This window comes from Salarias fasciatus, chromosome 9, assembly GCF_902148845.1.
Source record: "Salarias fasciatus chromosome 9, fSalaFa1.1, whole genome shotgun sequence".
NCBI classification, from domain to species: domain Eukaryota; kingdom Metazoa; phylum Chordata; class Actinopteri; order Blenniiformes; family Blenniidae; genus Salarias; species Salarias fasciatus.
In genome coordinates, this window is record NC_043753.1 from 12,900,694 (window position 1) to 12,928,137 (window position 27,444).

Below are 27,444 nucleotides of genomic sequence, written 5' to 3' on the forward strand. Positions count from 1 at the left end.
GTCCAATCAGATTCCTCCCTTACCCCTCGTGCGTCATTACGCACTTCCGCTCCACCGTGAAGTTCCCCCTCTTCTCACCCTCGCGCCGTGACGGCGATGTTTTGGTGAAAAAAAATACGGCGTCGAAAAGGGACGTAAACACGTTTAAAACATGACATTTCGAGCGAGTGGGACTTAAAGCGGCGTGGCTGGAGAGCGGGGGTTCGTCTTCGGCGAAGGTTTCGGCCTCTCTTCACGTATTCCTCCGCATGTCCGCTTTCTTCGTAGATGGTCTCCGGCGAGCGTTGTCTGGCGGCGGACGACGAGTTCTCGACGAGTAACATGAAGGAGATGATTGGCGGTTGCTGCGTGTGCTCAGACGAGCGCGGCTGGGCCGAAAACCCGCTGGTGTACTGTGACGGACACGGCTGCAACGTCGCCGTGCATCAAGGTAAGCTGCGCCGCTAGCTCCGGCTAAAGAGTTAGCCGTTAGCTCACGGGGCTAGTTAGCGTTATCTCGCTGGAAGGTTATGGAGCCTCCTCCTCCTCCGCTTGCCCTCGCCAAGGCCAAGCCGAGGTCAGGCTCAGCACATGCAAGCCGCAGCTTTCATTTGATCCGCGGGCTTCTTCTGTAAATGATGGTTGACAGGGGCTTTATGTTCAAATCTGTGCGCGCCGTGGCGTTTTTCGCTTGTCAGAGGCTGTCATGTGAGTTACTGTGAGTATAGAGAGAGAGAGAGAGAGAGAGAGAGTCACTTCATGTCAAAGCGTGGATCGAGGAGGGAAGCTCCGATCGACAACTTTTACAAACACCTTGTGAGGAGACGAGCGCGTGTTGAACACTTATTTATACAGTTTAAACTTTAGATGTAACTTTGTGGGACAGTTGCATGCAGCTAAGTGTGCTTCTCCCACAACAACACAGTTCACCCAGGATGACTCGTACTGACGCTCAGTGTTTACATGTTCAAGAGCAGGTCATGTGTCCATTTGGCAAACAGAGGCAGACGAGCTATTTGAAATGCCAGAAACGTTCAACTCATATGCTGTTGCACGGCGTCATGGTGGTATTTTAGCGCCTTTTTTGTTTATAACTTTGTTGCAAAGTTCAGGCTATTAATTATATTTATTGGATGGTAATAGATCTGTCATAAGCTTACTGACTATAACAGATCCAGACCATAATGGTGTCACTGTGATGTAAGCCAGATTTTAACCTGTTTAATACTCAGTTTCAAAGTTTCATGCTACTGTGAGCTGCTGTAGTTTCGTATGTCTAAGATTGTGTCTGTTCTAAACATATGGACAGATTTTGAATGTAAATTTGTGATGTTTTAACTTTGCTTCTGTGGCATCATGCAGAAATATTACATTCATAAAAAGAGTCCTCAACCAATGTTTATTCACGAAACATTACTGAACCTAACTGCTATTCTGTTCTTGAATAAAGTGATGCAGACATATCCAAAGTCTTTGCTGACAATATACTGCCAGTAATGTCTGGAGGATTTTGGATTCTTTCCCTAATATTTACATAATATTGACAGATTGAATAACTATGTTCAACTATATGCAGCACTGACAATCATGAAACGATGACATTGATGTCTGCTGTATCCCGAATTCAAGGTAGTTGTCACTGTTATAAATTAAAAGTATAGTAACAAAAAGAGTAGTCACGCTGTTGGTTTAGGTCGAGGGTGTCCCTTGAGGGAAAAGGAAACATCAGCTCCCTTTTAGTCAAAAGTAATTTTTGTTACCAGGTTGTTTGCTTTGTTCCACATGGTTTTAGTAAGATTGTCAGACATAACAGGACACTGAAACCCAAGATGAAATGCAGCCTTGAAAGTACCTTATTGCAAACAGTGTAGCGTAAAGCATCACTGTGAGAATGGCTTTGCAAAAACATGCTGAAATCGTGTGCTTTGAGGAGTGAAATGCTTTATCTAGGTAACATTGACTTGCAGTGAAAGTCTTTGGGATCTTTCTGCACTTTTGGACAGCACAGTAAAGTCAAGTAATTTTTAAGTAATCTTTTTTTTTGCAATAATTTGTTTGCAACTTAGAATGACTTTGAATGTTCAATGGAGGACATGGCTTTTTTAAACATTTCACTTTGTTTTGCAGTGGGAGACATTTGTGAAAATGGCAAAATACTGAAACTTCACTTAATTCTCTTTCACAAATTCAACATGTATTCAAATCAATTTGTGTGAAGGATGTCTGATTAAATAATTTTTTCCTTCTGTAATGTGTTCTCTCATTTACACAAAAACAAGTGGAACTTTCACCATTTGTACCTAATTTGCTATTATCTTGCTAACTTGATCCACTCAAGATCAAACTACGCTGCCTGTGGCACTTGTCTATCTTGAGTTTGACATTCCTGGTTTCATTGGAGGTTGGTCAGTGCATGTGTTATCTTGTTTCAATCCGCCTTGGTTGAATCAAAAGGTTTGTCCGATAAATTAAAGTAGCTGAAAAATAAAACGTGAACAGTTGGGAAACATAAATGAAAAGAATGTGAAATTCTATAAAGTTCCCACAGGTCAGCTGTGGAAGTTGCAGGCATGTGGTGTTTGAGGGAGTTTCAGATTTTCTTAATCTATAAATATTTAGTCTAGTATTATCTAAATACAAAAAGATATATATGTGTGTTGTGAGATGTATCCATTATGCAAAACTTACCATCTATTCTTGCCATCTCAACTATTGAATCAATAGTTTGTACTCCGTCATTCATCCTAAAGAACAGTATAAATTATGGTATCGGCATCCACATACTCATCCACATTATCAAGCAGGCTCTCTGCCAAGTGCTCTGTAAGCTTAGACCTCTGCTGCTGCCTCACCGAATCCAAATTTGAATGCAATTTTAATCAGATTACTCTTGTCAATGATTTTGCCATTGACTATTCGATTTGAGGGCTTGAGAAATGTTCTGTTATGGCTGTATGACAAAGATAACGTCCTGTTTCTGGCAAAACGGGCATGCTGACTGCCTCTTTTCTCACGCTTCCATCCAATCCCATCCCCGTCGGTTTGAGTCACCCTGAAACTGCCAGTGGATGTGATTGTAAAGCATTACAGAAACCACAGTAAGCAAACCTGTTCAGTGAGTCGTCTTAAAGATTGGAGCAAATGTCACGTCACAATGAAAAGTTAAAGATTTTACATGAAAAGACTGGAGGCTCAGACATATAAAAACAGTGTTGGTTTTGGCTGAGCTACATTTTGTCTGATTGCCAGTCCCTCCATTTGAACTCGAAAACCTTTGGGGTTTTTTTGTTCTCAGAAATCTGGATTATAGCCGTTTATTCCAGTGGATTATAGGCTCTTGTCAGATCAGAGATAATCTGAAAATGTGTGGAGGTAGGCTATTTTGGGTGGTACTGTCCCTTTAAGGAGAGCACCACTGCGACTTGTAACAGTTAAACCTCATGTCCAAGTCGGTCCTGTCAACATTACGGACCCAGGTAATAGTTTAAGATGAAATAAAGTGGAGTTTCAAATGGCCATGTCAATAACAGAGACTGGTCGACCTGAATGTTTGGATTGATGAATGCTTTGTTATGGGCTGAAAACTACCTTGAAATGCAAAACAGCATGCAATTCAAAGAGTTATCAATTACTGTTATCTATTGAAATCCTGTGATTAATTACAATTAAAAAATAATCTTTTGACAGCCCCAGTGTAAACAGAAAATTACAATTGATCATATTGGATTGCAGAATCAGGCAGCATTTACAGTCTGTAAACATCCCTTGCAATGCATTTGTAGTTTATGCAACAGTAATTTAGCCACACACTCAAGCTCTTTTCAGATTGCTTAAGTCACTCTTACAATAGCAGAAGTCAGCTATTTTATTTGTGTGCTTTTCTTTTATGCGTAGCTAATCCAGAGGGGGTCGGTTATGATTTTAGAAATGTCATGTTTTTTTGCTATCAAGTTATGCATATGATTAACTTAAATATATTGAGGTGGCATTGTTCATGTGTCAGTGCAATCTTCACTGGGTGACTCGAAAAAGACTGATTGTAAAAAGTCTTATTTTTACAACATCTCAAGTTAAAACAAAGTGACTTAACCGCCATAAGTGCAGCCCTAATAGGTCTGTGATTGACTGACAATCATGCCCTGACTTTGACCAAACTTTGGCTAATCTGGCCAATATTGGCCAATCACAGATGGGTAGGAGCAGGAGTGCAGAAACGCTGTCAGAAAAGAGGTTGAAATGTAATCTTTTCAAGAAGTAATGGAACTGGGACTTTAACAAACAATTATTTTAGTTTTCAACTAATATGTCAATTACTTTTTTCATTGGTCACAATTATTGTTGTTTTTAAGCACCTATTCTCTGGTGGTTTATGATTCAGCAGCTCCAGGTTGTTGCCGTTTAAGCTGTCGGTGTATGGCAGTAGCGCTACCATGAAGTTGAACTTTACGGAGTTTTCATTAAAAGTCTTTCACTGTTTTTTTTTTTTTTTTTTAATGAAATCTTCCCAAACTTTGGAAACTAGGTTGAAGTTTTCAAGCCTCTTTTCCCCATATTCCACTGAATGCTTGCGGCTGCGCCGTGTCCTCCGCAGCAGTCTTGCGCCATAACCCACCGCAAGCGTTTCCAATGCGGCTGCGTTTTAGTTGTAAAAGTATGCTTTTAGCGGGCTGCCCCCACATCCTTGCTTGTTGGTTGCGGCAAGCAGAAAAAATAGACTCACTATATATCTTTGGTGGTGCCGTTGCGGCCACGCCGTGCCGTGGTGCAAATAAAACGCAGCCGTAAAGCGTCCAGTGGAATAACAGCCATTAACTAGAATTGGAGCTGTTCGTTGAACCTGGCACACTCAATGCCATATGGGCTTTTCGTACGCTTGTTCCACCATAATGCGTGGGTTCTTCTGTTTCCTTGTGGGATGTAAACAGTGAACGATACTGCCCCCAGCACTTCCTGAAGTGTACTGCAGTGACAGATGAGCACAAATCAGCCGGTGTGTCATTTTATCAAACAGCAGTTTACAGCAACAATAACAGTAACACAAGGTGTGATGCTTAGCTCATCCAGCGCAGGGTGAAAGGGGGGATCGCTTTTATCAAAGCTTACTGAATGACAGACCATCATATACACTGACACTTAAAGGCACTTTAGAGCTGGGGAGTCACATGCAGCTCAAATCCATCTCAAGTGGACAGGAACGCAAATTATTGCATAATAACCTGTAATTGATGACAGTTACAAACATTTCTCCTTTTCTGAGTGCAGAGGCATGGGTACATTTTAAAAGCTACACAATTTTATGTTATGTCACAAAACTTGGACAAGTTGAAAATCTTTAGAAAAAATTAAGTGCTTTTTTTTTTCTTCTTTAGGGCATGTTGACCTGTTAAACCCATTGCTTCTCAGAATGCTCGATGGCTTCATGCTAGTTTTGCTTAGTTAGTGTTGAGGCAGCTATCTTTCCCTGCTGCCTCGCTGATCTCTCAGCTCCAGTCTCTGATCTTGGTTTGACACAAAACGGTGAGAAAGAATTGTTAACTGAAAAAAGCTTGAGTTATTTTCTTGTTTCGGTTGAATGTCTGACGTCCCTCATGTAAGAACAAGCCTGCTATTGGGTCGTAGGTGGATGCTGGAGCACATGGAGAATTTTCATGCAGACACAGGGGGAACATGCAAACCCAGTACAGATGGAAGTGTCAGGCAGCTGATTTAAATCAGGCATTTTTTTTTTGCTGTCGCATCTCACTTGAAACATCTTTCAACCATCATTTTGTGCTGTTGTCCTGCTGAAAAATTTAAAACTTAGTTTTCTAACCTCTCATAAATTATTAATGATAAAGCTTCTAACATGTTTTAATGTAGCTAGACTTCTCCTTCTGGTTGTTAACTTAGTTGTCTTTAAACAAGTTGATTCATTGTTTCCCAAAAAAATCACTAAGAGAATATTTATTCGGATTGTTTCCAACTACTTATAATAATATAATATAATATGATATGATATGATATAATATAATATATTATAATATAATATATTATAATATAATATAAAGTGTTATTTGTTCTTTTTCTTCTTTTGCGTGTATATATGAGAAAAGAGTTAAGAACTGGTCAGCAGTGGCAACACAATTGCATTGACACAGCAAACATTGAAGCTGTTTCTGCAGTCCACAATGACCTCTAACCTTTGACTGTAAATATGTAGGCAAGCTAAGGTAAACATTGTGGCCTTCTTTCAGGCAACTTGTTTATACATTAGACTTTAAATAGGTAAGCAAATCTGTTCATTTATTTTATTATTGATATTAGGGGTGGGACGAGACACAAATTTCAGGGGACAAGATGTCTCGCGAGATTGAGTCCACGAGATCGAGACGACACGAGACCTCGGGGTGGGGGGGTGGGGGTGGGGGGTGCTGAGGTGTGGGGGGCAGCGCGGTACTCACATGCAGTGTCGGAGCATGGAGTGTCGCGTCGGAGTGCCCCTTGTACGGCCACGTTGCCCTCCGCTCTACACTGCGCCCGAGGCGGCCGCCTAGTTCCCCTATTCCCATTCAAACCGCGGCGCACAGACGACGCCATGACTGCATTTGCACTTCATGCCACTAGGTGCGCTTTTTGCATGTTCAACCTTATTTTACACAGACACCACAGAGGAAGAAGGGCGTCGCAGCCGCTGCAGGCTCTCTCTGCATGCTGTTAGAAAAAGAGTGTGAGCCGGGAAGACGTGGTAAAATGTTCATTGATGCGATGCACCGTTTTTTCAATAAAAGAGAAGAACTGAACGACCGTTTCCGCACATTTTCTTTACGTCGTATCAATTAAACTGTATCACAAGTAGTTTGTGGACTCAAAAGACCAAGATTCCTTGCAGATAGAACATGCGCAGAACAGTATTTCATGTCCTTTTCGACCGGGTTTTTAAATATGAATATGAGCACATTCAGGGTTTTGCACGTGTTTATATGGCTGTGCGCCATGTAATGTATCATTCCGTCAATATTCCAGTTAATAAAGAGTTTTTGCCTTTATATAAACGTACTTAATCTCGCGGCATTGCGATCTCGCGAGATCTCGTGACACGAGATCTCGTCCCATCCCTAATTGATATTGATAACATGAATGGTTGCAGTGATTTTACCACTTTTCTAAATGTTTTATTTGACATTAGGACTTTACAGAAGGACTGTTATCATGTTTTCTGTCTGGCACATTCGAAATTTCTCAGTCGCTGATATGATGTATTTATAATGATGCTACCTTTTTTTTTTTTTTTTTTTTGCTGTAGTTTGTGTGGACAAGGTTTTGCTTTCATTGCATAAATGTATCATGTGGCATGACTTGTCAGCTGTATCGGGGTTAAGATAACTGATGCATTTCTCTCTGTCTCCCCCCTCCTGCCCCCCAGCCTGCTATGGCATTGTGCAGGTGCCCACTGGTCCTTGGTTCTGCAGAAAGTGTGAATCTCAGGAGAGAGCAGCCCGCGTGGTGAGTCACACAATCCCTCCACCCATTCATCATTCATGAGTTGACTCCTGAAATAACAGGACTGTCTGGCAAAGACGGTCGACCACGTGATCTCGAGCATTGTTTAAAACGGCGCCTGAAAGATTTGCGCCGCTGCAGGTCTGATGAAAGCCCCGACAAATAAACCAGTTTAAGTTCCTTAATGCATCTGTATGTTAGGTGATTATATGAGGAAAACACAAGTCATATGTGTTGGTTAAAGATTAACAGTTTTTGCTTATTTTCTTAGTTTATTTCCCATAACATTTTAATATTGGCAAAAAGGGAACTACATTTTTTCTATTTTGTCATTAGTGGTTCAGGTATAATATACGATGACTGTCTTGTCCATAGATAGTGTTCAGCATTAGCATGTCTGTCGTGTTTCTGAAGGCCCTGTGCTGCTGAACTCACTATAACACCAGAAGACCATAAATATAAGATGACCCCTTTTTTCTGACCTGATTCCAGGAATTAAAGAAGCCTGGCATATATTTTAAAAAGTATAGTCATTTGCATTAATGTAAGTGTTCAAAAAACTCGTAATATTTAATATTGGCCATTCAGTGTTGCTTAAAGGGTGAATTAGCAGCATAACTATTTGGTCTGATCTTGATGTGTTTTGCTCAGTTAACGGGATTTGTTTGTGTGTGTGTGTGTGTGTGTAAATCATTGGCGCTGTTGGCCACTTGTGGTCAGAAAACTCTAACGCATTTATTTGCTGTCGGTTATCGAAGCAATGTGTCCACTCACTTCTGCTGAAGGTGATTCTTGTGCACATGTCACTAAAACATGGTCAAGATGCTGTCATGATTTTTGCTTATTTGGACTAGATGAAGATTTTTTTGGGGAAAAAGTTATTGATCTTGATTTTATCAATTTTATTGAAAACCGTGACACTCTGGAGTTGCTTTCAGAAATGCCCACTGTTTTATAAATTAAAGGACACTATGATGTTATTAAACCACCACCACAACATATAGCAGTATCACCCTCTCCTTCAGTTTTTTCTTTAATCTTATTAGAAATTATATCAGTTATAGAGAATAGTGAAACATGACGCAGCATTGTCGTTTTTTTTGTTAATTTGCCTTATTTATTTATTTTTAACTTTAACGTGCCAATTATCCAGCGAAAGCCAACAGAATACACAGAAACTGCTTGTATGTTAGATATATGCATTTTCTCATGATGTAGCTTCTCACAATGAAACCTGAAAGTTCCAGTAATCTAAAGAAGGATCTGTTTGCAGCTGCAGGTTTGTGCAACATAACTGCCTCCCTCTAAATCTACGATTGACTTTAACCTTATTTCTGTCTTTTTGGCCCCCAAAAAGTACGGTACACTGCCGTCAAATTTCCTCACATACATAATTCCTCATTTCTTGAACGAAAGCATTTAAGAAGACTAAGAAATATTGCTGCTGTTGCTTTATTAATAATTCTGAGTGTGTGGTGTGTTGTAGGTAATTTTCCTACTCTTTTAGAACGTGATTAGTTTAAAGATTCATAACCAGTTCTGTAGACACGCACACTTCAGAGATGAACTCTTTTTAATCCACACAAATGTTGCAAACTGTCACACAATAGCAGACAAATGTCTGAATGTTTCCAGTTATTAAGTCAGCACTGTAGCAGGAGCCGTGCATTTTGAAAGACGGCTGCAGGACTCTCGGACTGACCCGCCCTCCTCGGATCTCTGAGTCCTGACACTTTACACTGTCATCTTTAAGAAAGTTGGTGTAACACACAAGCTGGTATGGCTCGCAGAGGCTCAACTCAATATGACCCCGGCGCACTTCTAAGGAGCTGTCCAGGTTTTGTCAGGGCATAATTTACCGTATGAGGCTGTTGATTCAGGTGCTAGAATGATCCATAACTGTGTGCGGACACGGCAGAGACGGGCTGGAGCTGCTCATAAACTCAATGACTTCTCTCTTCATATACATTTTATGTATGAATTTTCTCACAAATGCAAAAGAAGACGTTTGTGTTACACTGTAACGAAAACAGTTGTCATCATTTGTGCGTAAAACATCAGGAAACTGTTTGACTTGGCTCCTTGAAATCATTCTTGCCAGCAGAGCAAACTGTTTATCCCTTGTGCAATCTGATCACAGTTGACGTGACAACTATTTAAAAGTGTGATAATTATAAGCATTTTTTGAAAATTTCTAAAATTTCCTGGTGGAACTATGTCTATTATGTGCAAAATTACTAAACGACAAGTTTTCAATAAAAATTATACTCATTGATCCAGAAGGAAATTAAGATAACTTGGATTTCAGCAGGAGTTAAAGTTAGCGACTTTGTATTGGCATCATATCTGTACTCTGAGGATGAGCTCATGAAACATGCATGCTCAAGAAAGACCAGAAATAGAAGAGCCAAAAAGTAAGAGGCTTTTGCCAACTTTTGCGTAGAGTAAAAAAATAAGAAATGCCAGGTTGTTTATGATAAGCTTCTCAATAATTCATTAAATGTTAGCAGAATTTAGTCGTACTTCTCCACCCTAAAGTTTAGCAGATGTAGTTATTCACAGGTTTTTAATGCTATCGTTTTACTTTTCCTGGACTGTATGTTGTCCGAACAAAAATGATTGGGCCCTTGTCTAATTGATAGTATCCCCTCATTTAATAAAAGAAAATAAAAGGCAAATAAATGTCCATTTTTTAAATTTGCATTAGATCACAGGTAAATGAAGACTAGTGACTGTTACTGATTGATATTTAAATCTCAAATATAGCATTGTTGGAATGAAGTCTGCCCACAGAATTGTGTGAATGTAACCAAAATGGAACTATTTCTATAAAAGTCTTTAGAATTTATTCAAAAACAAAAAAAAAAACTTTTTTTAGTATTAGGAAATATGCTGAACTTTCTTGTGCTTACATGCTGAAAGTGTGTCTCTTGAGCTGATTGCACAGCGAACGGGTTTCCAGGTCCTTCGTGCTCCACGATCCAGGTGTGTGACGTGAAGTTAAAACGAGCTCTGCCAGCTTGTTCGAGTTGTGGATGAGCCGAGTTGTCAGAACGAGAGCAGCACAAATAATTGCCTGAGGATCGCCATGTCCCCGTGATACACACACACACACACACACACACAGCGAAAGAAGCAACCCTGGATGACAGATCGTGAGGGTGTTTTCTCAGAAAGTTTCTGGCTGTGTGCCCACGTCCGGGTGACCGGCCAGCGTGTCTCACACTCCGTCATATTTGTCATGGTAGTGTGTTTACCTCGCTCGGCGTCGGCAAGGTCCACTTGTTGTTCTTGACCTCATGTCTCCTCTCTTACCCACAGAGATGTGAGCTCTGTCCCCACAAAGATGGAGCCCTCAAGAGGACAGACAACGGAGGTAGACTTCTTCTCCGCCGCGCACACACACACACACACTCTCACACACACACACACATCTGTGGTTGTGTTTTTTGTCATTAATTGCATGTCACCAGCAAGTTTAAGGGGTGTGAGCGTGCTGGGAGAGTTATGTTGCTGTTTGTTGTGTGTGCTGCCTCTCTCTACCGTCCTTGCCAGTCTATGTTTTATGAGAGTGTGTGAGTGTGTGTGTATGTTTATGAGGGGGCGGGCCAGGATGGGTATAGTGCATGGCCTGTGAGGAGTCTCCTCTTTGGGTTCATTGGGAGGTCAGCTTGGTGGAGACTGTAAATATTCTGTGTGTGTGTGTCTGTGTGTGTGTGTTGCGTGTGTGTTGTAGTCAGTCAGGGAGAGGCACAGCTGTGGGATTGTGTCCAGGCCTGCAGGGAGGCATCAGGACAACACTAACACACACCGTTTTACTACTTTCTCTTTTATTTTACCCTTCCCATGACCCCTCTCTCTCTCTCTCTCTCTCTCTCTCTCTCCCTCTCTCCTCTTTTTCCTCCCATTTCTCTGTCACCATCTCTTTTCCCCGACTCTCTGTTTGTCTCCTCTTGTCAGATCCTCTTCACTTGTTGATCTGTGTGGTAATTGCTGTTATTTCAGGTGGGACAGTAATAAAGGGAACCAAGGAGATGTGTCTGAAATGGGTGTTTGATCCAACATTTTAACAAATTGCAGGCTGAGAATAAAGAAGAGGCATGAACGCACAGAAATAAAGTCTACGTCTGCTTGCCAGCGCCACCTCCTTGTGCACTATTACAGCTTGAGTTGAGAAATTGCAACAAGAAATCTGCATATTAAAAGATTTGTGTGTCATTCATTGTCATTAAGGAGATATACTCTCAACGAGCGCAGAGACAAGAACACAAGCTGGTTACTGTACCTGCTGTTGTTGACGTCAAGATTTCACTGCAGTGCACAAAGAAACTCATGGGTTACTATAAACAGCCGATGGCGCTTCGCTTCGCGATTTATCGACCAAATCTAAGTTGTGTCTTAACATCAGAGCCTCTGATAACCTTCAGGAGGAACCGATCTCGGCAAAATGATGCCGTTCTGGCTTTTCGTGGGATAAAAGTGTGAATGCTCGGTTCGAGGAGGAAGGTTGCGCCACTTTTATAGTCCTGTTTTATAGGCCTCTTCCAGATTCTTGGAGGGACTTCAAAACAACAACATGCCCCCGTTTTACACCCGCTCCCTCCCCTCCGTCCCGCCCTCTGCCCTCCTCCCCCTGTCCCGCTCACCAGGTCAAAGGCAGGTCAGGGGTTCAACTGTAAGTTTAAGCCTGTTTTTGTTTCCACTATGGGGAAAAACAGACACCTCCAGTGTGGCGGGAGACTCCCACCTCTATTTGACCTCCTGTTCACCTCCTCCAGCTCCTCCTCGGCCCGTCGTCAATTCTGCTGCCAGTCCGCCATGCCCTGCTGTCATTCCACTGCCCCCAGTTTGTCTTCACTGACAGGCAGCTGTGTGTGCGCTGGGGAGCAGTAAACGGCTGCTTAAGTACATGAGTTTGCAAATGAAACGTATCGGAGAGTCGCCATTTCAAAACTTGCTGTTTTGGTGTGTTTTTTTTTGATATGTAAATGTCGCCACAACTGTAATCTGACCTAAAAAACTAAAAATAGATGAGTCTATTATTAGCTTTGGCCCAGTTTTCTTACTCCGACTCAATATCCACAACACTAAAGTTACTTTGTAACTGACTGTCAGGTGGCTTTTTTCCCACTGTTACTCTTTTTTTTTTTTTAAGAGTTTAAAGTCATGCTTTTATCCTCACTAAATCTAGTAAACTGATTAGGAGAAACAGCATTAGAATTAAGCAGTTAGCATCCGCCAGTGATGAATTCAAACCTTATTTCATTAGCAGATGTCAGAAGCGGCAACTCACATGCACAAAAACAGTTAAAGAAGTCCGGACAGATTGCATGATAATATTTGTAAGTCAGTAAGTTGGAGACATGCTTCAATTCAGCACACATTTTATGGCTTTTTGGGGACTTTAACAGGTGGTTAACATTTCTGGGCGTAAGCTGTGAAATGTTACCACAAACGTGACTGATAGTCGGTCTTTGTGCGTCTTTATAGGCTGGGCCCATGTGGTTTGTGCCCTTTACATACCTGAGGTGGAGTTTGCTAACGTCTCAACCATGGAGCCAATCGTCCTCCAGTCTGTGCCGCATGAACGCTATAACAAGGTAACAAAATTATTCTACAGTAACGCCGGTGCACCCTCGAAGTGTTTAGGCGTTAGATGTGTTTTTGAACGGTGTGTGTGTGTGTGTGTGTGTTCGTTTCCAGACATGCTATATCTGTGAGGACCAGGGGAGAGAGAGCAAAGCAGCCACTGGAGCCTGTATGACCTGCAACAAGCACGGCTGCAGACAGGCGTTTCACGTCACATGGTGAGACGAGTTCACGTCACGTTAACCTCATTTGACAAAGACGGACTTTGTGTCGTCCGCCCTTCGCTCGGATCCCCGACTTCTGCATCTGGATACAGTGTTGAGCAAAACCAATCGCATATATCTCGAGTTCGTCTTGGATTCCTGTAATTTAAAGCCTCGGCTGTAATTTTTATGCAATGTTAAAGCCAACAAGAGACCATTATCCACATGTAACTGCTGGTTTTGTTCAACTTAACATGTTAAAGTTTGAAAGCTGACAGTCACACATTTCTAACATATGTAACATTTCTGCCTCTTCTAATTCATCCTGTGTACAAATCACATTGCTTCGTTGCATTTTTCTCCACCACAGTGCCCAGTTTGCAGGGTTGTTATGTGAAGAACAAGGATCAGATGCAGACAATGTCAAATATTGTGGATATTGCAAATACCATCACAGCAAATTGGTAAGTGTCCTTTGAAATTTGTGTTTTATCTCAAACAAGCGTGTTTTATACTCCAACCTCTCACCTCATGGAGGATCATTACATTTCTACTCAACATACCAAAATATTCATATTTAGAACCCTTTTCTGAGCACGTGGGAACAGTTAAGATCTTTTATGTTTAAGATGATTCGTCGTATTCAGTATAAGCTTTTCACCAATCTGACTGCATTCATAAGAGTTACTACATCTGCATGATAAGAATTTCAAAGTTTAACAAGTTGGATAAGCTGTTCTGTTTTTTTTTTGTTGTAGTAACTGCAGGCAGGATGTAACACACACCAACACAGAAACACACAGGTTTACTGTGAGCCTCTCTGCTCTCTCAGAAGTGACCTGCCGTTTCTTCCTGTTTCTTTACCCCCCCCCCCCCCCATATCGTCACACGTCCAAGTCTTTCTCCTTATCTTTTCCAATCTTTCCTTCCATACGCTCCGCACTTCCGTGAAGAGACTGCTCTTATTTCACTGGAACTAGTGAATCCATTCCCACACCACTCGCTGCTCTTTTACCCTTTTGCCCCCACACACATCCCTCTCCATCTCCCATCTATTCTTTTCCATCTGCCATCATTATTTCTGCTCATCTCAATTTGTTTTTAGCACTGTTCTGTCTGTCCGGTCATCTTTTACTTTTAAACCCAGACTGGTCACAGTGGGCTGAGTTTGGAGTAGCTGGATGAGGATGTTTGAGTCTGTATTTCACAGCAGGGTCAAACAGGGGTAACCTCACCCAGGCCCCCCATTTACACAAACGTCAACTGAAAACAAACAATACTTTTTATGCACATGTGCAAGTAATGCAGGTGCGGTGCAGTGTCCTGTTGAGGGCCTTTTCAACAAAATGTTAAATTTACTGCACCGTCACAGTGTGCATGGGGCGGCAATACAAAATAAAAGCACCTCAAGCTAATGTGCTTTCTTCCCGCAGTCCTGGAAATCTTTCCTTCCATCTGCTTGTAATTTTTTGAAAATTATGAAATGAGGTGCTTTTGAATTCAAACTCACACAAGTAAAGATTTTTGATTTGTGGCACAAAGTGCATTGGGCTTTCTAAGCTGAACCAATAGCTACTGCTAAACAATATTTTATGATCATTGTTTTTTATTAAATCATTTATTGGGCCGAAAGAGTTGCAAATAAATGAAGAATGCTCTTATAAGCCATGTTGTTTCACACATTTGCACAGATTACTACTTTTCTCACTTCTGTTTAAAGCTGTGACTAATTGGGCACGTCGCCTCCTTTTGTGGCACTCACCTATTGGATAAAAATATCACAGCTGGATGCACAGAGGACATATGCTGTAAATCCAGACTTCCACTAAAGTGGATCACCTGTTGTGATCCTCTCGGTGAAGCGCGGGGCGCATATGTCTGCGTTCGCACTGCATCAGCGGCAGGGAGGGCAGCAGATAAAAGAACAGGAACGTGACCGAACTATTATGAATAGCAGAATGACAGCACAGGCTTTATGGTGGCAACACACACTGACACACATGACATTTTGCAGTGTTAACAAACGCTGATGGAAAAACTCATGCTGCTACATTGATTACATTGATCGTGTATGAATTGCTTTGGATGCCGGGGCATAATGTCATTAACCAGGGACTGTATGGATGACAGGAGTGTACGAGAGGGAATCAATGGTGAAGAAAGCAATGTTGTTCACTGAATGGGTTTCAGAAAATGTCACTTGATGAATGTTCACACCATGTTAGCGACATATGATATTTGGCTGGACTAAGTAGCCAAATGTAATTTTGAACTTATATTATCCTCCTTTAGTCACAACTACAGTGATTTCTTTTTGATAGAGGTGGATTTCAGTCCAGGTATGGATTCCCCCCCCCCCCTGTATTTCTCAGTGCTGTGCATGTCTGGATGGATGCGATGCTTTCTCACTCAGCTGTTGGAGACATTTGTCACACAAAGCTGCGTTTGGATCATGTGACATTGATTGTTAAATGCTGTTCTGTAGCTTTTTGTCACCAGAACTGCAGTTTTACTCTGTTGATTGTAACTGTATTTTGTCAACTACACTCAAGATGGATTTCTAGAATTATCACTCGGTTGTAAACTGTTTCAGAGCTTCAGGCTAGGAGTTCTTTGTTGCATCACAAATTTCGGCTGGATTGTCTGGAAAGGCAGATTGAGACTTGAAATTTCTGATGATGTTTGTATCCCGTGGTGCACGGTTGACTCATTATATTAGCTTGAAATGGAATACCAAAAGGAATGCAATCTCTGGTTGTAGTCTTTGCTTCTTGGGGACGGGCCTGGCATGTGCAGTTCTGGATTCAGTCTTTGGAGTGTGATTGGCAGTGTTGTTATGCTAGTTTATGCCGAGGAAAATGACCCAAAACCAAAAACCCTTGGACTTGAAGTAGTTTTGTACAGTTGATTGACAGTTAAAATAGGAAGGTTTGTCATGAAAGCACTTACATTTTTCATGAATTATCTTTTGCCACTCTGGCTTATTCTTGTTGCCACCACCTTTATAACAAATGCTCATGACCTCCTTTTTTTTTTATTGATTTAAAATTTTGAGTTATTCTCAGTTCAGTCTTTTTTTTTTTTTCCCCAGTTGAACTTTGTTTATTTTTTTAATAGATTCTTTTTGTCTACTTTTAGCTTCTTTCTTTTTTTTTTTTTTTCTAAGAAAAAATTGTGGACCTCATCCAGTAACCTGGAGTTCCTCTTTACCTTTTTAGCGAAGGAGCAGGGGCCGTGGTAGTAGGTCTCAAAGCTTAAGTGACTCTTCCTCTCAGTGTTTGGATAGACCCCCAGACAAGGACAAGAAGGTAAGACAGTCCTCAGATCTTACCCTCTCTATGCCTCCCACCCACGACTGTGACTCCACCAGAAACATACCCTCTCTCTGTTACACGCTCACACTGCGATGGGACGGACGCGTCCAGAGAATAGACAGCAGGACATTATAGTGTCCAGCTTCAGAAGAACTTAAGGCGTAGTTGTGTTTTAAGAAGAAGAATAACTAAAAAAAAAAATGTAGAAAAAGAGGTGTGTGGATTTTCAGAGGTTGTCAAAGCTGTTTTATAACGCATGTTAACAGGTGTGCTGTGAACCTAGTCTGACGATTTAAGAAGAATCAGACTGAAATATTGTGACATTGGCTGATGTCTTTGAAAGGTTCATATTTGTTTTTTGTTTTTTTTGTTTTTTTGATCAATGCTGGTCTGAAGTAAAAATTAAAACCCATTCTTCATTTTATTGCATATCAATTTATGAGCAAGTTTGAAAGGATCTGAATAGGACAGGTATAGGACCAGGAGGAGGAGTTGTGGCGGCTGCAGCCCACCTGTGACTGCCAGCTGATCAGACTTTAATGAATACTAGATTTGTGTGACTTAATAAGTCATGGCTGTTAGCCGAGCATGTAATCATGCTCCGTGTGAAATCAGCATTAACAAGATGTGTCAACTCATCAGTTCCACTTTTCAGTTTTTCAGCACAGGACAGAGCGAGTAAATTCGACCCGGTTTCCTCAGATGAACAAAACTTTGATTTATAACAAATATTAATTGTTGTTGGATACTGTAAGGTTCAGTCTAAAGTCCTGAAATACGCCTGTCCCTTCACAGTTGAGCTGTTCAGAGAGCTGAGAGTTTTTCTGTTCACTGCCATCGATTCTCCCACCAAACACTTTGCCACGGTGTGTCCTGTTTGGACGGCACTTTGAAAATGCATCCATCCTCACTCTTTCGGTTGTAATGGGAAAAGGTGCAGGTTTTTTTTCGTTAATGTCACAGAATATTGGGGCTGGTTGGTGTTGGTTCATCACGATGGATTTTCACAGGATCTTCACTGTAAAGCCACTCAGCCTGCTGAACATGACTGACACTGCAACAAAAAAAGACTTTTTTTTTTTTCTTTATACTCAGATTTTTATTATTAGTTTTTTGGCCATCACATAGAAAACAGCCAGACAAAAGAAACGATATGAAAGGATGCAGCAAAGCAAAACATGGAAAATATTTAAAGCTCCAAGTAATCTCCAAGTAACTTGTGAGTCGGTCATCTAGGTGTATAGTTGTGCAGAGTATTTTTTTTTTTTTTTTTACTTAATTTTTGAAATGAAGTCGGTTAGTCTAGCCCATAATCCCCAGCCAACAGTCTAATTTCAGCCAGTTAACACTGCTATTTTTTTTAAATGCTTTAAGATTTCTATAAATGAACTCCGCCACAATATATAATCCATGAGAAGAGATAAAACATATGCTGAGCTTATTCACTCGAAAGATTTTGGCATGTGCAACTGTGTGAAGATAGTTAGATAAAGGTCACTTTATTGCAGATCGCATAAACGAATGATTGGCTTGATCTTTGTTGAACAAGTCACTGCAGGTTCAACTATCCTCCCGTGATCTCGACGACGTTATTTAAAGCAGGTCCACAGGTTGGTGGAGCTCACAGTGAACAGACGTTACGTCAGTCCGTCGCTTATTAAACAGAGACACGATCATAAATTGCGGACAGCTTACAGTTAATAAGCCTCAAATGCATGCTTTTGGACTGCGGGAGTAAACTCAAACGTGGACAGAGACAACAGGAAAACGTCATTCCGTCATGCCCAATCCAGATTTGAAACGGGGAGCTTCTTGTTAAGAGGCAAGAGAGCAAACCACTGCCACATTGTGCCGCCCAGGCCCAACTGTAAGTTCATTTCACAGCCATACCGTCAATGTGTTTTCAAAAACAGTCTGCATTGCTTTCAGTGAAAAGGGAAAATATCACAATATCATAATATCCAAATAGTGAAAATAAAGTCTTTAAATTAACATTCAGACAGCGTGTGTGTGTGTGCGTGTGTGTGTGCGCGCACATTTGTTTTCAGAATTCTTGTCGTAAGGCTGTGTAAAGTAGATGGATGCATGCTGAAAGTGTGTCTTGGCCCAGATGTTTTCCTTGACATGCTAAAATCCCAGGAAGTCAGTTTCCACATTAAGTCTGTTTTTTGTTACCTGAATGGCAAAAAAATTACTGTCACATGTTTCAATTGTCGTATTCTGATGAGATACTGTTTATTTTTAAGCTGGTGTGTGTTCAGTCAGCTTGGCGGAGATGTTTTTAGTAATATGTAACATCTTTTCTTGGACTGATGCAAAATTTGTGTATTGCAGATTTCTTGATTTGTGTCTGTAAAGCAGTCGGTGATATCTAAACTGATTATTAGAATTCTATGTGACATCTGTCTGCTTGGACATTGTGTGTGTGTGCGTGTGCATGCCCGTGCGTGCGCACCAGTCTCACTGCCCTGGCTTTTGTTAGTGCTGCCTGATTAGCATTAGAGTATCCCCCTCCTCTTGCACGTACACACACTCCATCCCAATTCCTGGGTCAGAGATCAGTAGGCCCAGTTTGTGTGTGTGTGTGTGTGTGTGTGTGTGTGTGTGTCTGTGTGTGTCTGTGCACACATGCATTTGTTATGTGGTTTGGAGGCTCACATCTATACCCACCTCATGCTACACCCTGCAGTCAATCTACAGCAGGGACCTAAATATCCCCCACACACCGGCCGCTTAGAAAAAGGCTGCAGGAAAAACACACGCACGCACACACAATGGTTGGTCAGAAATCCTGCAGGAAACGGCACAGGGGAATTCCTGCCAGGCCAGGCCGGATTATTTTCCCCTTTACTTCCTGTTCCTCCCTTTCTGCCGGTCTTCCCTCTCCTCTCCTCACCCCCCCCCCCCCCCCCCCCCCCCCCCCCCTTCCCTCGTGCTCCGTCTGCAACCCCCCACTTATCGTCCTCCTGAGGCTATTGTGTTGAATTGTGGGGCATTTAGAATATGTGCTGTATCAAGTCATTAGCAGACATTTGTCTTTCTATTTTGTTTGACAAATAAGGTTTTAATTGAATGGAATATCTCGATTACGAGCGGTGGTTTGAAAAAAAAAAAAAAAAAAAAAGGTCCATGAACTACTTCTCATGTAGGGTGTTAACTGCATCACAGCTGTCTTTAATTCAGTGGCGAAAATGCTTATTTAGAAGCCAGATCATTTCTGCATGTCTTATGGTTTCACAGCATTAAATACCTGGTTGTTGTTGTTTTTTTTTTTTTTAATCGTATATAATGCATAATATATTTGCTGAATGCCTTTAGATTTTAAACAATAAAATTAGTAGTTAGGAAGAAATTGTTACACATTTTTTTTGGGGGGAAAGGAAAAAAAAACACTGCATGTCACAATATTTCTGACTTTCTTTAGAAACACAGCATTTTCAACAATACAATGAAATGCAAATGGAAGCTTCATTTTCTCCTTATTTGCATTTTTTTCCACATTCCATGTTTCCCTTGCAATTATCCTAAATTCTTCTGTTTTTTTGTGCATTTAATTGTCAGATCAACTCTTACTATAGATACATAAAATTCCAACAATTGTAAGATTTTTTAATGTAAAAAAAAACCCTGAATGAATAGCAGTGAATAATTCAAAAATGTTGAAAACATAATTGTTCTCCCTGTTTGCTCTGTTCTAAAATTAGCCTGCTCCTCAATTTAGTCATTGAATTAACCCACAGCTGGAAGCAAATCTTTAACCCTTATTGGACAGGAGAATACATTTGGAAACATGGAGAGAAAAAAAAAACCCTATTAATCGCTAATGACGGTAAAAGATTCCACGCTAGTAGGTATAGGTTACAAACTGTGCCCTTTATTTGTTAATAGCGCATGGCAGAAACACTCAGATGTTACACATTTATTTGTTTTTTGTAAAGAAATGTGTGTTTTCCTCACTTTGGATTAAAATGGTGTTTAGCTTTTCCTACATCCAAATGCAATGTCTTTTTTTCTGTGTATGTGTAATGCACATAGCTGTAGTCATTGCATACTAGATTAAGAATTATACACACAATTTACTTCTTTCTGTGAAGAAATAAAAAATTGAACGGCAAGTTTTTATATCCCCTTCCCCTCTTCGGAGTCCCACATTCAGCGTTCGACATAGACGGAGAGGATTTCAGCCCGCTGTTGAATTGCTCATTGTCCACGAGTTTGTTGATAAATAGACGCAGCCGTCATCGTGGACCGCCGCTCATATTTACCCCACGCAGTCTCAAAGGCCGCTCGGACATGCCAAATGATCGGGCGGCTAATGGTCAGCAGCAGAGAGCCGGAGAGGAGCGGACATGCTGAAAGGCTTTGTCCCTGCCTGTATAATCAATTGACCTGATTGATAAGAGTGTGTCAGGGTTACATTGTGTGTGTGTTTTGTTTCCCACGCCCATTGCGCTCTGTGTGTGTGTGTGTGTGTGCGCGCATGTGTGTGTGTGTTATCTGACCCTCTCCGCTCAGCTTCTGTCCATCAACACCTTCCTCAGGAATGTTAATGAAAAACAACAAGGGAATCCCAAAGAATTTACCTCTTCGTCACTCTCCCTCTCTCCACTATCATAACTCACTGCTGCTGAAGATCAGACTCACTTAGTTTGCAAAATCTGTTTATGAGGGTGGTCAAAGTGGGTGTGAACTCCAAAGTATCTAAAATCCACATACTTTCAGATCCATCACATAAACAAATTTGAAATTATCATTGCCATTTCAAATACAGCAATATAGTTTTTTTCAATAATTATTTTAGTTCCACTTTTCTTCTCCACAACTCTTATATTACGGTACACACTGGTTGATCAGGCTGAATAAACAGTTGTTAAATAGAAAAAAGGGTCACGTTGTAGCCTGTCACAATCTTTCGCACTGAGAAAAGGCAAAAACATAAAATAGTACATTCTAATGGAATTATATGGTGGTATTGCTTTAAGAGACGCTGCAACTGTGTTCTTATTTTCTAATGTGTAATTTTAAACTGCATAAAATGAAATTAGTTTCATTTTAGTCATAAAGGGGAAATGTTGGCTGGATTTAATTTTTCAAAGACAATTTCTTATTGTTCGCTGGTTTTGTTTAATACCTTAAAAAAAAAATCCTCATCTATCCATGCTTTTGCTGTCGGACTTAAACAATGAAAGTCCTGAGAAGGGAGATCGAAGATCCAAGTGAGAGAGAGAGCAGTGAAAGGCAGACTATAAAATATAAAAGTCCAGTCTGGCCCTGTTGCGTGGTGGAAATAAAACCATGACCGTTTTCCTAAACTTTCAGTAGCTCCTAAAACCTGCCCGTGCATTCCGGCCACCTCCACCCTGTCAAAGCACGTTTTCTCGTGGGCTGGCCTCACAGTCAATAGAAGCAGGAGTTCATATTCGCCCGAAAAATGTCGATAAACTCATCTTCCTGACACATATGAAGAGTGTAGGTCGGCTTGTCAAACATTTGTCTTTGTAAATATCTGTTGTTGTTATATTTTCAGTACCTCACTTATTTATGGTTCATTAGTAACTGTTGTCATTTTCTTAATTATCTCTTCCAGAATTTGTTTTTCACTATATAAATATAGAAAGTACTGAACGTTTCTTTCATTTACTACCTGTTGTTTTTTTCCTACGAAGGAAAATTTGCCGTCCATACAAGAATGTGTTAATGCAAATGTTTGCTTTGATTCAAATCAATCCTGCTGCAAATTCTGCATCATTGCAGTTAATTAGTGGAAGTGTGATGAATGGAGACTATTGGACAGCAGATCTCTGCCTCTTCCGAGCTCATTGCTACAAACACAACACGTAGGGAGTTTAAACACTCTGGAGACTTGCAGCAGATTGCTGTTTGTGACATATTTATACATTTTATTTGCGGTTGAGGCCTTAGCCTGTGAAAATATTGTCACTGTAGTCTCACAATGTTTGAACTCATTCTAACACACGTCATTACTAAGGCTAGAGTATATGGCACAACAATTCTCCAGTGTCTTTTACTGTATTTTGGCAAATTAAAAATGCTTTAAAGTTAATTAAAATATACAGAGACATGGTCATGAGTGCAATATTTTCTCTTTTCAACAGTGGTACAGATGAGGTAATGACAAATGTGAATACTGCGAATGATCTGCAGGGCAAAAATTAGCCAGAAATAGGAAAATGTGCAGCAGGTGTTACATTCTGCACATGACCTTTTCAAGAAGTATGAAGTATGGAACTCTAAGGTCAAAGGTCAGACCTCACTGCTTTCTCCATTTGGGAAGCAACAGTGAACCTGACCGGTGGTGTGATTATTTGAAGGAAAACATTTACATTTCAATTGTGGATCTTGACTGTAAATAAAAGATTTTCTCAGCATTTAAGGCTTCATTATATTCACACATATTTGCCGAGGTCCTAAATTTTTTTGGCATGATCTCGAACAAAAGAAAAAATGACACTACACACAGCTTCTTGCGTTTACTGAAAAGAAATTGGCTCCTTACATCAGTGTGTCTGCATCAATTAGAAGTTTTTGTGCGATCTGAGCTGACAAAAACATCAAATAACAACAAGAAGAAATGGGATTTTTGCTGCTTTTGCCTCCTCCAGCGCTGAATCGAGACGTCACTCAGTTCAGTGGCATAAAGATGAAATTCAACTTGACAGTCCAGAGTGACGTGCTGTTGAAAAAATACCATGTGTGTCTGATAAATACGGGTTATGCTGTTAAAACTGAGCCCATTTACTGTACTTGACCTTAAAAATCTGCAGTCTGGAAGTAATCAGAGTTGTTATATCAGATCTGCTGTGTTTGCATGCACAGAAATGTAATAAACACACACACGCATGTAGTGATGTTCGCCACAAACTTCCCCTTATTTTCAAAACATCTGGTAATGTTGAACACGGTAACACCTACAAGCTCAGCCATAGATGTGTTGAGGGTTTTAATTTATTTAACATGAAATTTGCACCCCATTTCACTCGAGAAGTGCCTCTTTGTTTGCTTTCTGTTGCTGAATGTTGTTTTGTCTTCTGCTCAGTTTGTGCCACCTTTTTTTTTTTTTTTGTTTTTGTTTTACCCTGCAACATGCTCATGTAAAAGCATGAAATAATTATACAAGTGCGTGCACAAAGAGGTTGCATATTGGAGAGAAATCTAGGCATCATAAGAACTCATGAATTCAGAGGAAATTTTGAAATCACCATCTATAAAATGTCAGCATCTTGCTTTTTTTTTTTTTTTCTTTTCATTTTACTACATTAACCAAAGTGCGGGTACATATAGGAATAATGTTTTGCGGTTTATAAACTGTATTGTCTTTGTTCCAGATGATAGATTTGTTTCAAGGCTCTGGGTGAATTTCGTTAGGTTTGAGGGAAACGAGAGTGGCTCTTGTGGTGAAGATTGCAGAGTTTCGGTCTTCGTGTTTCGTCAGTTGACTATTGGGACCCCGAGATTCTGTGTTGGTCACAAGGGGATAAAGTAATATTACTGACTCTTTTGTGAATCTGTTTCCAAAATTAAACCCATCAAAAAACTCCCGGTAGTTAATGCAGTAATGTCATATTTCAGTTGTGGGGATGACCAGATTTTTGTTTTAGGATTAACAAAGTGTGTAAAAACCCTGGTCTTAAATGAAAGTGTGATCTGTATCTTCATGATATTGCTACCAGAATTTTTTCCTTTTGTTAGCGTACTGCCAACTACATAGGAAGCTACCAAACCAGGAATAAATGTCATACTGTGCATTCTTTTGTCCATGTAATGAATTAAATCAGTAAAGATCTAAGCTTAAATGCACTTTTATTAGTGATTAAAACTTTTTTCTTAGCAAGTTCATAAATAAAACAAATACAATTTTGACGTTTAACACGTCCCCAGAGCTTCTGAAGCTGGAGTGTCAGCGGAAACCGGCGAGCGGGAGGTTACAGTCTGTTAACCGCCACCCGTTTAAGGAAGTCTGGCTAAACTGTCACCAGCCTCCGTGCAATCAGTCCCCAACGGAACCCCGGGAGGTGGGGGCGGGGCTGGGTGGATGGATGGATATTGGGGGGGGGGGGGCACTTTCTGATGTTTTGGAGTTGTCATGACACCGAGCATCACAGGCATGTTGAGTCCCATGTCGTCTCTGAGCATCGCTGCATATTTTCACTGCCTGTCTCCAAGAGTGTGCGCACGTGCGCGCGCGCCGCAGAGGTGTGTGCAAAGCGCGCGCGTGCGTACGCGCCACGAGCAGGAAAGGTGTCGGGGTGCGGGGCCGTGCGCGTGAGGTGTAAATGTGCTGGCACCCTCTCGCTACCCCGGGGGTGCGAGAGGAGGGTGGCAGCGCGTGTGTGTTGGCGAGGGTGTAAATTGAGCTGTGATGGTCCAAGAAAAAGGATATGATTGGATGAAATGATGAGACCTTGCGCTCTTCAGCAGAAGGCACTTAGATGCACTCTGCTCCACACCGCAGCATGCTAAATTCCTGTTCCCTCTTGCCCCTTTTTATCTCTCCTCCATCTCTCTTTGTTTTTGTGGATCTCCAGGCTTTCATCTCAGATTGAGCCTTTGAAATGGAGTGCTTTTTCTTCCTCTCTCACTTTCTCTCACCCAGACACACACTCTCCTCATCTTCGGTGTTTATATCCTAATAACTCGTACCTTCGTTTCTTTTATTTCTTCTATTCCTGTGACTGTTATTCCAAAAATACTTGTGCTTGGTCCATAAATGTCTCCCAGTTTGAGTTTTTCGTCTCAGTTTCAATATTTTCCACGTGTTTTCTATACACCGTGTGTTGAAAAATAAAATAGTTTTTTTTTTCTGTCTTCACTTTCTTCATTTCTTTCTCTCTCTTCCTTTTCTTGACTGTTCACGTTTAGAAACACAAGGAGCGAGACAGGCACAAACCCAAACACAAAAAGAGCTCTATGGACATGTCTCCCTCCCTCGTTCTTCCAAACATCATGGTCCCAGACAAGGTGAGAACTCTCCTTTCTTCTTTGTTTTCTTTAATCACAATTGAAGGAGTTAATTATTACATGAGGAGTGGCTGGATGAGGAATGTTACTTTGATTTATCGCTGATGTCCTGCATCCCTCGCACGTCTTGTCCGCCTGCTGGCTCTCGATAATTTTCTTCTCATGGTTCCTGTCCTCCCTTTCCTTTCAATCTGAATTTTTTTTTTCATCGTTCATCCTTCTTCTTCTTTTTTTTTTTTTTTAATATCCTCCTTCCAGACCTACAACAGTGGTAACTCAGGGGGAGGCGTCGCCGCTCTGCCGCCGTCCTCACAGAAGCGACTGGAGGACAGCGCGGCCCGTTTCACCAACGCCAACTTTCAGGAAGTTTCGTCGTCTCACTCGGGCGGCGCCTCCAAGGACGCCCTGGCGGTGGAGGCGGGGAAGGCGGCGTCCGAGGCGAAGAACAAGAAGAACAGCGGCGGGGGCCACGTGGTTGGACAGAGGGGCGGCCGAAAGTCTCTCACCTCCTCAGGGAAACCCCTCCCCTCTGCTGTGGTCACCATGGCAACCTCCTCTACATCTGTCTCTGCTTCCACCGGGCCTTTCCATCAAGGTGAATAGATGGCTGCAAATGGGCCTGTATGCTAATTTCCCCCCCCCCACACACACACACACGACCAGGAATCAACCCCGCCGTTAGAAAAATGGGATTGCGGCGACAAACCATCAGTGTCACTGTTCTGCTCACTCACCCAAAAAACCGCCGGTGCAGCCGTGTTAATAAAACCCAAATAAGCGTGAGATTCATGGTGCTTTCTGGATGTGTGTGTGTGTGTGTGTGTGTGTGTGTGCTGTGTCATCGACCGGATTGAGTGCAGACCGCAGACTTTTGTGTGTGCAGTCGCGATAATAGTGTTTCGTCTTGACTGCCCCGTGGCTCCTGTAATCTAGGACCTTGTCTGGGAAAAGACCAGCGCACACAACCATAGGTGGAAGGAGCATGAGGGGGGAGGGGGATGGGGGGGGTCATGAGCTGAATGGAGACAGTGTTCTCCAAGAAGAGCTTTTGTATCTTCCACATTTTACCTTGAAGCTCTTGTCGGGTTTTTGGTTGTTTGTGTCGAAATCGTGTGTATGTCAAGATTGTTTTCAAGGCACTTCCTCTGATACGCGGCAGGACGCCACGATGAGGGAGGGCAGATAGCGAGCGCCAGAGCAGATAAAATGCTTATTTTGGCTATCTTGTTTCTGCTTGCTCCCCTGATAGCAGCACCAAGAAGTACGGAAACTGTTAACAATTGTCATGTCTGTTCTGTGTGTGTAATTTCTTGTTCTTTCCATCGTCTCTTCCTCTTCAATGTTGTCTTCACGCCTTTCTTTCCTGTGTTTTCGTCTTCATTTTCCCAGGCCTCTTGTTGACCAGTGCCAGCAAGACTCCCTCTGCTCCATCCTCCTCAGACTTTTTAAGTTTCTCAGACTCATCGTTGCGTCCCGGGGGTGGAACTACCTTCTCCTCCCCGCCGTCTTTCAGCAGCTGCCTGGTGAAGCCGAGCTCTGAGGGCGGAGCTTCAGAGGGGACCACCACCCTCTTTGGTTCTCTTATGTCGGCTACGACAGCGTCGGCAGGTACTTTGATTTTATTCTACGGTTAAAACATCACAGCAGTCGTTCATTAACACAAACATAGGTTGAAACGAAAATTGCGCTACTTTTTTAGGTTTATCAATCGCTCTTTGGAAAACTGAATCTCCGGCGTGGTTTTTGCGTTTACTTTTTATGAGAGTCCTGAGAAAATCTGATCCAAAATGGCTACAGTCATGCAGCACACACAGAAGGAAAACTGCAGTCAAAGGAGCGATCTCTCTTTAAAAGTACTCTAACATTTTTGCTGGAATCTTTGTATTTTAAGAGTTGCAAAA

The 27,444-nt window shown here is 41.5% G+C and overlaps 1 protein-coding gene across 4 annotated transcripts in view; it reads left to right on the forward strand.

Annotated features, from left to right (window-relative positions):
* The first annotated feature begins 54 nt into the window (after window positions 1-54).
* Window positions 55-27,444, forward strand: part of mllt10 (MLLT10 histone lysine methyltransferase DOT1L cofactor) — a 46,331-nt gene continuing 18,941 nt past the window's right edge. For 3 of the 4 annotated variants that reach the window (XM_030099585.1, XM_030099586.1, XM_030099588.1), the window contains exons 1-10: window positions 55-430; window positions 7,382-7,461; window positions 10,780-10,834; window positions 12,949-13,058; window positions 13,162-13,265; window positions 13,621-13,714; window positions 16,469-16,558; window positions 25,445-25,543; window positions 25,802-26,138; window positions 26,933-27,151. In XM_030099585.1, coding sequence (XP_029955445.1) covers window positions 268-430; window positions 7,382-7,461; window positions 10,780-10,834; window positions 12,949-13,058; window positions 13,162-13,265; window positions 13,621-13,714; window positions 16,469-16,558; window positions 25,445-25,543; window positions 25,802-26,138; window positions 26,933-27,151 — 1,351 coding nt within the window. In that variant the 5' untranslated portion in view covers window positions 55-267. The remainder of the gene's footprint in view (window positions 431-7,381; window positions 7,462-10,779; window positions 10,835-12,948; window positions 13,059-13,161; window positions 13,266-13,620; window positions 13,715-16,468; window positions 16,559-25,444; window positions 25,544-25,801; window positions 26,139-26,932; window positions 27,152-27,444) is intronic. The other variant, XM_030099587.1, reaches the window with a different exon arrangement.